The sequence below is a fragment of the Colobus angolensis genome, unplaced genomic scaffold (genome assembly GCF_000951035.1).
Source record: "Colobus angolensis palliatus isolate OR3802 unplaced genomic scaffold, Cang.pa_1.0 Scaffold63, whole genome shotgun sequence".
Lineage (NCBI taxonomy): Eukaryota > Metazoa > Chordata > Mammalia > Primates > Cercopithecidae > Colobus > Colobus angolensis.
In genome coordinates, this window is record NW_012119932.1 from 9,638,245 (window position 1) to 9,648,254 (window position 10,010).

At 37.4% G+C, this 10,010-nt stretch overlaps 1 protein-coding gene across 1 annotated transcript in view; it reads left to right on the plus strand.

Moving 5' to 3' along the window:
* The first annotated feature begins 7,770 nt into the window (after positions 1–7,770).
* Positions 7,771–10,010, plus strand: part of CUBN (cubilin (intrinsic factor-cobalamin receptor)) — a 315,183-nt gene continuing 312,943 nt past the window's right edge. The window contains 3 exon segments of the mRNA XM_011963893.1: positions 7,771–7,938; positions 8,336–8,465; positions 9,693–9,788. Coding sequence (XP_011819283.1) covers positions 7,820–7,938; positions 8,336–8,465; positions 9,693–9,788 — 345 coding nt within the window. The 5' untranslated portion in view covers positions 7,771–7,819.

The window sequence follows — 10,010 nt, forward strand, 5'->3', positions numbered from 1 at the left end:
GGATCGGGAGGTCAGGAGTTGGAAACCACCCTGGCCAACATGGTGAAACCCCATGTCTACTAATAATACAAAAATTAGCCGGGCATGGTGGTGTGTGCCTGCAATCTCAGCTACTTGGGAGGCTGAGGCAGGAGAATTGCCTGAACCCAGGAGGCAGAGGTTGCAGTAAGCTGAGATCATGCCACTGCACTCCAGCCTGGGTGACAGAGTGAGACTATGTCTCAGGGATAGGGGAATGAGAAACATGTACTCTAACCTCCTTACCTACTCTGGGTCTCAGACGTGGCTCCACAGGAATGCTTGTAAAATGCAAACATGACCATGTTAATCTTTTACCTAAGAGACTCTCATAATTCTCCAATATTAAAAGTAAATAAAATCTAAGTCCATTAAAATAATATTTCAAGGTCCTTCTTGATTTAGCTTCCTGTCCATTTTTAAAACTTCATCTCCCACATATACACACTGCTGTAGCCCTGCTGAGCTAGTTTCTACTGAAAAGCTTTGTATATGCCATTGCTCTACCTGAAACTCCTCACTTCACTATTCTGCTTGGGAACTACTCAGATGGACTCCTGGGAAGCCTGCATTTCCCTTCCAGGCAGAGTTAATTCTCTCCTCCATTATTCTCCAATAAGGGTATCTCTCTCTCTCCCCACTCTGTTTTTGTCCTTAGCCATATTCTGATTACCATGACCCCTTCTTAACCCTAAATTCCCCTCGTGTGAAATTCTAGTATACTGGGATTAACTTTCATCTATGTTTTCGATGACCATGGGAATTTTTATTTGTGAAGTCTGTGGGAATTATTTAAAGGAGCAGCAAAGAACTGAGCGTTCAGAATATAAAGGGAGGAGAAGTGGATGTCACAGAAGGAGAAAAGGTTGTGCAGAGATATCTTGAAAAAGATTTAAAAAATAGGAGAAAGGAGTAGTTCATTCTGATTCTTACAACTACCTCCAGGTGGTTTTGGAAGGAAGGAGGGAGGGAGAGAAGGTAGCTAAGATTTCAGTGAGAAAGGCTGTGGAGCCAGGATGAGGAAGAAAGAGAAAGGTGAGACCACGGGACAGGACCAGGAGCAGACGTCAGCAGGTCATGAATTATGGATGAGCAGTTCACTGAACATTTGGATACCACCCTCATTCCATGTACCATGTATGATATCAGCAACACTGCAAAATACGTTTGCATGTATCTTGCTGAAGAACTCAAAGAAAGTAAAGGCTGATGAGTAGAAATCAAGAGTACAGCAGACACCATTATAAACTTAAAAGTCTACAACATGTCATTGATGTTATCAGTGTTCTGACCTAAGGGTTTTATTTTATTTTATTTTATTTTATTTTTTGAGATAGAGTCTCACTCTGTCGCCCAGGCCAGAGTGCAGTGGCGTGATCTTGGCTCATTGCAAGTTCTGCCTCCCGGTTTCAAGCCATTCTCCTGCCTCAGCCTCCTGAGTAGCTGGGACTATAGGCACCCACCACCATGCCCGGCATGTATTTTTTTGTGGAGACTTTTGTATTTTTAGTAGAGATGGGGTTTCACCGTGTTAACCAGGATGGTCTCAATCTCCTGACCTCGTGATCGGCCCACCTAGGCCTCCCAAAGTGTTGGGATTACAGGTGTGAGCCCCCACCGCGCTCGGCCCTAAGGGTTTTATTTTAATGAATGCATACAAATGTGCATAAGGGTTCCTTAGGTAAACTCTCTACCTCGGTGCCCTCCTCCAAATACTGAGCAGCCCCCAGAGCAGGCCCTCCCTGTTCAAGGGCTCCATTGCTAGCACCCCACAAAAAAGCTTCCTCACCCTGGTTACTCAGTTCCACTCAAGGATGATACTGTTTCTTTTGGATTGCCTGCTCTTAAAAACTCTTGGATTTAAATGGAATCTTGATTTTTACCCACCAATGTAGAGTTGTTCTGTGCTTCCTGGAGCCACCTTGCCTTGTTCTTAGACATCAGTTAACCTTTGCCTCACACTTCTAACTCCAGGTCAGCTATCATCTGCCTCACTCAAAGTCCCCAATTCATCTCTTTTCTCTGAAATCCTCTTTTCTAGGAGAGATGATCAGACACCATTGCTTCTCCTTGTACCCAAGATTATAAAGACAGCTGTGAATTCTTCTTATCATTTTTTCTTTTAAGGAACCTAAACCCAAGAGAGGATAGAGTAGGGTGAGGATTATTATATTTCTTTACATGATATTGATAACAGCTTGTATTTAATGAACACTCATTTTGTGCCAGAAAGCGAACGTGCTGAACATTTTACATATCTTCAGTGCTGTTATTATCTGTCTGCTGATGAAAAAACAAGGTTCCATGGACAGTAAGTGATAGGGCCAGACTTTGAACGCACATAAATGAGCTTCAGGCCCATGTCCTTAACCTTCAACCATGTGGTCTTCCCTAGACTGGAGCCTTCAAAGGAAAGAATCTGCAATTTATTATATTTCATATTCCTATCATCTTATAGATGGCTAATATGTAAAGGGCACACGCAGAGTATTAGTGGAATGCATTCTAGATTAGGGAACAGACAGGAGCTTTACTAGTCAATGAAAGATAGAATTTCAGGTGTATAGAATGTTTACCTTGGGGGAGGAGTAGAAGGAAGGTTATTTACCATATAGATCTGAAGGTCATAGATTCTAAAAGTACTTTAATTCATCTTTGCTGAAGAAATTCTGAATAGAGTAAGTAAACAGAATGAGTGACAGTGGCTTGGAAATAGCAATTGATTTTTATATTGCTTTTCACAGAGTCAACATGTGCAGACAGTCTGACTTGCCTATTGATCTGAGCTAGAGTTGAGTGAATGAGCTGGATGTAAAATTCCCTAACTCATCACTAAAAGTCAGTCAGACCTTGAAAGACTGTTACTTTCTTTTTTTTTTCTAACATGGGGGACAATGAGTAATTGAATGCCTAGATTGGGAGCTGAGAGATTATCTTTACTTTGTTGAGTAATAAACACATTAACAAAACAGGAAAATCCTTTCAAAGAGGAAGTCCTTATTAAGATCATGCTAGAGGCCTTTTCTATTCACTGGAAAGATTAGCTGAGTTCAGTGGTCTTTAAGAAAGTATAATCATGAAAATAGTTACGTCCAGAGCTCAGAGAGTTCGAATTGTCCTTTTGGTTGGAAGATTCTAGCCCAGCCTATTTTATCCTATTCTAAACTTGCCAAAAATTTCATATTGTCAAGCTTTCCCTCCACCCCATGCCAAGTTGTTAAGCTTTCAAACAAATTTATTATGATAAATTTCATCTCTATTGATGTAAAGGCTATTGGACATCTTTTCTTGGCATTTAATTTAATAACAAATTAATATTTTGTATCATCTTGATATATTAAAACATTTATAAATATAGAGAAATAATTTTAATCAGTTTTATTGTGCTGTAATTTACATCTACCAAAGATTATCTATTTTAAGTATACAGCTTTATGAGTTTTGACAAATTTATACAGTCATACAACTACCACCACAATCATGATACAGAACATTTTCATCACCCTTAAATGTTCCCTCATGCCTCCTTGCAATCAATCTCCTCCCCGACTCCTGGCCTCTGATTTGTTGTCTATCAATGTAGTTTTGGCTTTTTAAGATTTTCATATGGAATCATTCAATATAGAATCACTTAGGAAGTAGTCTTTTGTGTCTTATTGTTGTCCTTGAAAAATATTTTTAAGCAAACAAAATGACATGCCACAGCTTGGCAGAAAAATATTCACAAAATATGTATTTGAAAATTCTTGTATCTAGAATATATGAACTCTTACATTCAATAAAATACAGGCAACAAAATTTTAAAAAATAGGCAAAAGATCTAAACAGACAGTTCACCAAAGAAGGTAGACAAATGGCAACTATACATAAAAAGATGACTAACATCTTTGGTCATCAGGGAAATATAAATTAAAATCACAATGAGACACCTATGTTCACACAAAGACCTGTTCACAAATGTTCATAGCAGCTTTATTTATAATAGTCCCAAACTGGAAATAACTCAAGTGTTTATAAACTGATGAGTAGAGAAGCAAACTATGGGATAACCATATGATGAAATACTACTCGATAATAAAAGGGAACCAATTAATGATATACACTACAGCACAGATGAATTACAAAAGCATTATGTTGACTGAAAGAAGCAGATACAAAAGACATATAGAAGAAATTGGGAAGGTTTAAAGAAATTTTAAAAAGCAGTGACTATTTGAGTATCCCAAGTAAAGTATTATATGCTATGGTACATAATGATCCTGTCCTCAAAGAGCCTACATAAGTAAGACACAAAATAAGTAAAACACAAAGAAGCTTGTCCTGAAAGAGCCTGCATGGGTATTAACCAATGCAATGGTAATTACCTAGAGATTTTTCTTAGAAGTGAGATTTTTCTTAGAAGTGAGATTTTATAGCTCTCCCTCAAATTCAGTTTTGTCTGTGTGCTCATGGAAAGTTTGAGTGCATCCGTAGGTGATTTTACAATCAAAATGTAGAATGTTTTTATCACTCTAAGTGGTTTCTGTAGTCCCAGCACAGAGTCAGTGGGGACATTAATGCTACATGTCCTCAAAACATATATCCAGCTGGAAGGGTGTACAGCACAGTGTAGAAAGTAGGAATGGATTCCACAGCCGTCCACAGGTCCCACAGGGATGAGGGAAAGTAAAAATTCCTGGAGCTGAGACAAGGGGCTTCACAGGTCTTGGCAAGTAAGTGTCACTATTTTTCAGGTTACAACCTAGATGTGGTCTCCTCATAGAAGCCTGTCCTGGCCACTCGCAATAAATATGAGTGACTTCTCCCCACCCCCATCACTCTATGGCACGTCACCCTCTTTTATTTCCCTCAGCATTCATCAGTACTTGAACTACCCTGTTAATATCTTTCTTTACTTTTGTTCCTGTTTTCCTGCTCCAGAATTCAAGCCTTTTGAAGACAAGAATCTATGTCTTTTAGTAACTGCCATATCCCAATTCATAGCATGGAATCTGGCACAAATTAGATGTTCTAAATATGGACTCAGTGGAACCAAATACAATTAAATTCCAATGGGTTAGATAGCAATGAATAGTAAGGATGTGGAGACACTGAATAAAAATGAATCTCTAAACAACTATTTCCTCATCTGTTTTAAGGAAAAAATGATATATGAATTACTCCATACAATGTCTGGCACATAGCAAGAACTCGAAACTGTAGCAGTTACTAATAATAATGAGATAGGGATAAATCACCTCATTGTAGCAGTAGATAAAACAGACCTATTCCTCCCTTGGTTCCATCACTCTAGAGAGAAATTTCTTTTCTTCTTTTTAGAAAGTGTATTTTCTTTATTTAAACGTATTGTTGCTGCCTTACCCATTTTTTTTTTTTTTTAGTCACTGCCCAAGAATGTTGGGAGTTAGAACCAAAACTCCAAACTTGAAGTCTTCCTTCTGTTTTTCATGTCTTAGATCCTAGAAAATTTAGAAAAGTTTTATTTCTATTTGGTTTTCTAAATTGAATGATGTGGTTTGAATAGTGTCATGGTAGAAAGCAGATTTGGACTATTGTAACTTTAAAGTCATGTATTCAACCCAAAATACCATTTGTTGTATTAAATATGTTATTATTATTTTTTGAACAAACAACAAAACCTCAAAATACCCCTCATCACTTGACCTCAATATCAGCTCAGGGAAATAGCAACTTGCAAGCCATTTTTGTTTTTGTTCTACGGTAGTGGCCGAATAGAACAGGTATAAAACAGTGTTACATTTCTCCATAACATCAAATGGCACAGCCTTATTTAAGAAGATAATTTTCTAGAGATACTATTTAAGATTTTAAATGGCACTTCAAAGTTCATCAGATTGTCTTTCTGAATTTTTGAAAGGAGTAAATCTACATGCAAAAGTATTTTTTTCTTTTCTTGAGACAGTTTCTATCGCAAGCAGTTCCTGTCCCATTTCCCTAAGTACGGATTCATTATTTAAAAATTGTTATACAATACACATAACATAAAATTTACCATTTTAGTCATTTTAAATGTATAATTCAGTGGCATAAGTATATTCATATTTTACAACCATCACCACTATCCATCATCAGAACTTCTTTTTATCTTTCCAAAGTGAAGCTCTGTACCCATTAAACAGTAGTTTCCTGTTCTTTCTTACTCCAATCCCTGGCCACTATTCTACTTTCTGTCTTTCTGAATTTTAGCATTCTAGAAACCTCATGTAAGTGGAATCATAATAGTATTTTTTCATGTAACTGACTTATTTCTCTTAGTTTAATGTCTTCAGTTTCGTTCATGCCGTAGCACGTGTCAACATTTCTCATTTTTTCAAGGCTGAATAATATTTCATTTGTGTATATACCACATGTCATTTATTCATTCATCTGCTGATGGACACTTGTGTTGCTTTCACCTTTTCTGGCTATTGTGAATAATGCTGCTGTGAACATGGCTGTACAAATATCTCTTTCACTTTCTCCTTTCAGTTCTTTTAGATGTATACCCGGAAGTGAACTTGCTAGATCTTATAGTGTTTCTGTGTTTTATGTTTTGAGGCATTGTCATACCATTTTCCAGAGCACCTCCACCACTTCACATTCCCACCCATAGTGCACAAGTGTTCCAGTTTCTCTGCATCCTCACCAACATTAGTTATTTTTTTTTCTCAATAATGACCATGTTAATGGGTGTGAAGTGGTATCTCATAGTGGCTTTGATTTGCATTTCCCTAGTGATGACTGATGTTGAGCATCTTTTCATGTGCCTTTTTTTTTTTTTTTTTTTTGCCATTTTGCTGTCTTCTTTAGAGAAATGTCTATTTGGGTTCTTTGCCCTTTTTTTTTTTTGAATTGAGTTTTTTTGTTTTCTGTTGTTGTGGGAGTTCTTTGCACATTCTGGATATTAACCCATTATTGTATATATATGATTTGAAAATATTTTCTTCCATTCTTTGAGTTGCTTTTCCTCTCTGTTGATGTGCTTTTTGATACACAAACGTTTTTAGTTTTGATGTTTTCCAATTTTTATATTTTTGTTTTGTTTTTTTTTTCCTTTCTTTTTTGCCCACGCTTTTGCTATCATACTCAAGAAATCATTGCCAAATCCAACATCCAAGGTCATGACTTTTTCTACTTTTCTTCTGAGTTTTATATTATAGTTTTAGAGTTTTTGAACCATTGTGAGTTAATTTATAGTTTTAGCTCTTAGACTTAGATCTTTGAACCTTTTGGAGTTAATTTTTGTGTATGGTATGAAGAGAATAACTGGCCAATTCTGTTCTGTGGCAAATGCAAACTGGTCACATCGCCACACTAGGGTGCATTCCTAGTCCAGACTTCAACTTCTTTTGCATGTGGATATCTAGTTTTCCTAGCACTGGGTAGGATTGGAACTTTTCTGCAAGGGAGGTAAGGAAGGAGGGGAGCAGAGAAAGGTGTAGATAATGACCAGTTTACTTTTGTTGAAACATAGTTACTTCTTAAGCAAAGATTGTTTTCATGGATGTTTTCAAAGCTGCTTGTTACTGTTTCAAAGGTCAAATAGATAATGATTAAGTTGTGCATCTCTTAAGGTAGATTTTGACCTCTCACAAGTTGAAGAGTACTGAAGATCTAAGATCATTTACATCCCTCTGGAAGAAAAAATAGCATAGCCTTCTAGGGCAAAGAAGGAAAAACTGAATAGTTACAGGATATTCCGTGGTTCAAAGTGCACCTGCCTAGTTTGCTATTCTCCAAAATCCCATACTCAGTTGGTTGGAGTGGCCTCACTCTTACCTGCCAACCTGGGAGGTTGGCAATGAGCATGTCTTTACCTTTTCTTTGGAGTTTGGTTACCTTATTGACTTTTGCTGAATTAAATGGCGAAACTGGAGGACTTGAGCTGCAGAGACAAAAAAGAAGCATCAATCTCCAACAGTAAGTAAATACATGGGTCGTTCCTTCTCAGGGACTAGGCTGATTCCTCACCAGTTTTCCCAAATAGCCAGATAAACAAAGGTGCGATTTTTCTTGAGGAAAATTATGTTGAGCAGCAAACAGGGAAAAATGTTTAGACTGAGGTATGAAATTACCTTCCTATGCACAAATTGTTGTCTGTCGTTTTGCAAATAATCTGTTTGCAGTTGCCAGGAGGTATCTCTGAGAAATGTGCAGAGAAAGAAATGGCAGATGAGCAGGGGCAGTTGGGTTGAGTTGATCAAAAAGTGAAGATGTGTTTGGCCTGTAGTTAGTTATTCAGTAAGAAACTTTGTTATTTTGGTTTAAAAATTGTACCTGCTAGTTACTGATGCATTCTCTGGTTTGAATTATATAGGCCTCGAATGGCGACAGAGAGGGGAAATTTGGTATTTCTTACGGGGTCTGCCCAAAACATTGAGTTTAGAACTGGATCCCTGGGAAAAATTAAATTAAATGATGAAGACCTTGGCGAATGTTTACATCAGGTAATACCCTGGAAATATTTTGAAGTCGTTTTTGTATATCCATATATGGTGACTTCATTGAACAAGTCTAGATTAATCTGTACCTTGAATCTTTTTTAATTATTATTTTTTATTAATATGTAGTAGATGCACATATTTTGGGGTACATGTGATAATTTGATACATTCCTATAATGTGTAAAGTTCAAATCAGGGTAATTGGGATATCCATCACCTTAAATATTTACCTTTTCTTTATGCTAAGAACATATGAATTGTTCTCTTCTAGCAATTTTGAAATGTACAATAGATTAATGTTAACTATAGTCACCCTACTGGCCTATCAAACACTGGATCTTATTTCTTCTATCTTACTATATATTGTACTCATTAATCAACCTGTCTTCAACTTCCCTCCCCCTTCCTAGTGTACCTTGAATCTTTAGCATAGAGAACATAATTGGACATCAGACATGTTCTTGTAAAGGACAATGGCCTGGCTTAATGGTGGGTAGAGGGAGTATGCTAAAAGAAGTAAGCTCGTTGTGCCAGGCAGTGCACCCTAGTCCAGAGAAGGCATGGAGGGTAGAACTGAAACTCTCCACAGGGGATATGAGGAAGGAGGGGACCAAGGATATGTGGAGATGTGACCAGTTTGCTTTTGCCACAGTACAGAATTGGCCAGTTATTCTCCTGCCTTACTGGGCGTTTTCAGTTTCCAGGAATCACTGCATATTTCAGTCATAATGTTAGAAGTCAGCATTATTCAGAGCTTACTGTGGGCCATCCACTGTGCTTAGCACTGTATGGATGTTATCTCATTTGACCTTCACAGCTGTCCTATGAAGTGGCCTTTATTGTCACCCTAGTTTTATGAGAGGTAAAGAAACCCTGAAGCAGTTAAGTAACTTGCCCCGGACATGCGATAAATAGCTGAGCCAGGACTTAAAACGTAAACAGTCTGCTTCCAAGCCAGGTTTCTTAATAAGCACCCTAAACTGGTATTATAGGAAAACATACAAATGGAAAATACCTTGATCTATTGTTACTGAAAAGGGTAAGTGGAATTAAGCTGTGGCTATTTTAGCCCAGTGTTTATTACACATGGTGTTGTTTTGGTTTTTATAATAATAGGCAAGATCTTAGGGCTTAAAGTAGAATACTACTCAAGTTTTTAATTATATCACTGTAAGATAGATATGATATTTTCACTAGTGCTCTTCATTTCTTCTTCTTTTTCTAAAATTAGATCCAGAAAAACAAAGATGATATTATAGAGTTAAAAGGGAGCGCAATTGGTCTGCCTCAAAATATATCTAGTCAAATCTATCAGCTTGATTCCAAGGTAAGTCTGACATCCACATCATAAGAACTGATGAGTTCTCCCTAATTCAATGTTATAAGTAACCGTTTTGTAGGGGATATACCAATTTTGCGTGCTCTTTAGAGATTTAGCATGTAACTACCGCACTGTTTGGTTAAATGGCACAGCTCTAATGGAGGCTGTAGAAGTGATGGGCAGAAGGCAGGAAATGCTGTGCAAGCACTTGTTGCAGAAGTAGGCCTT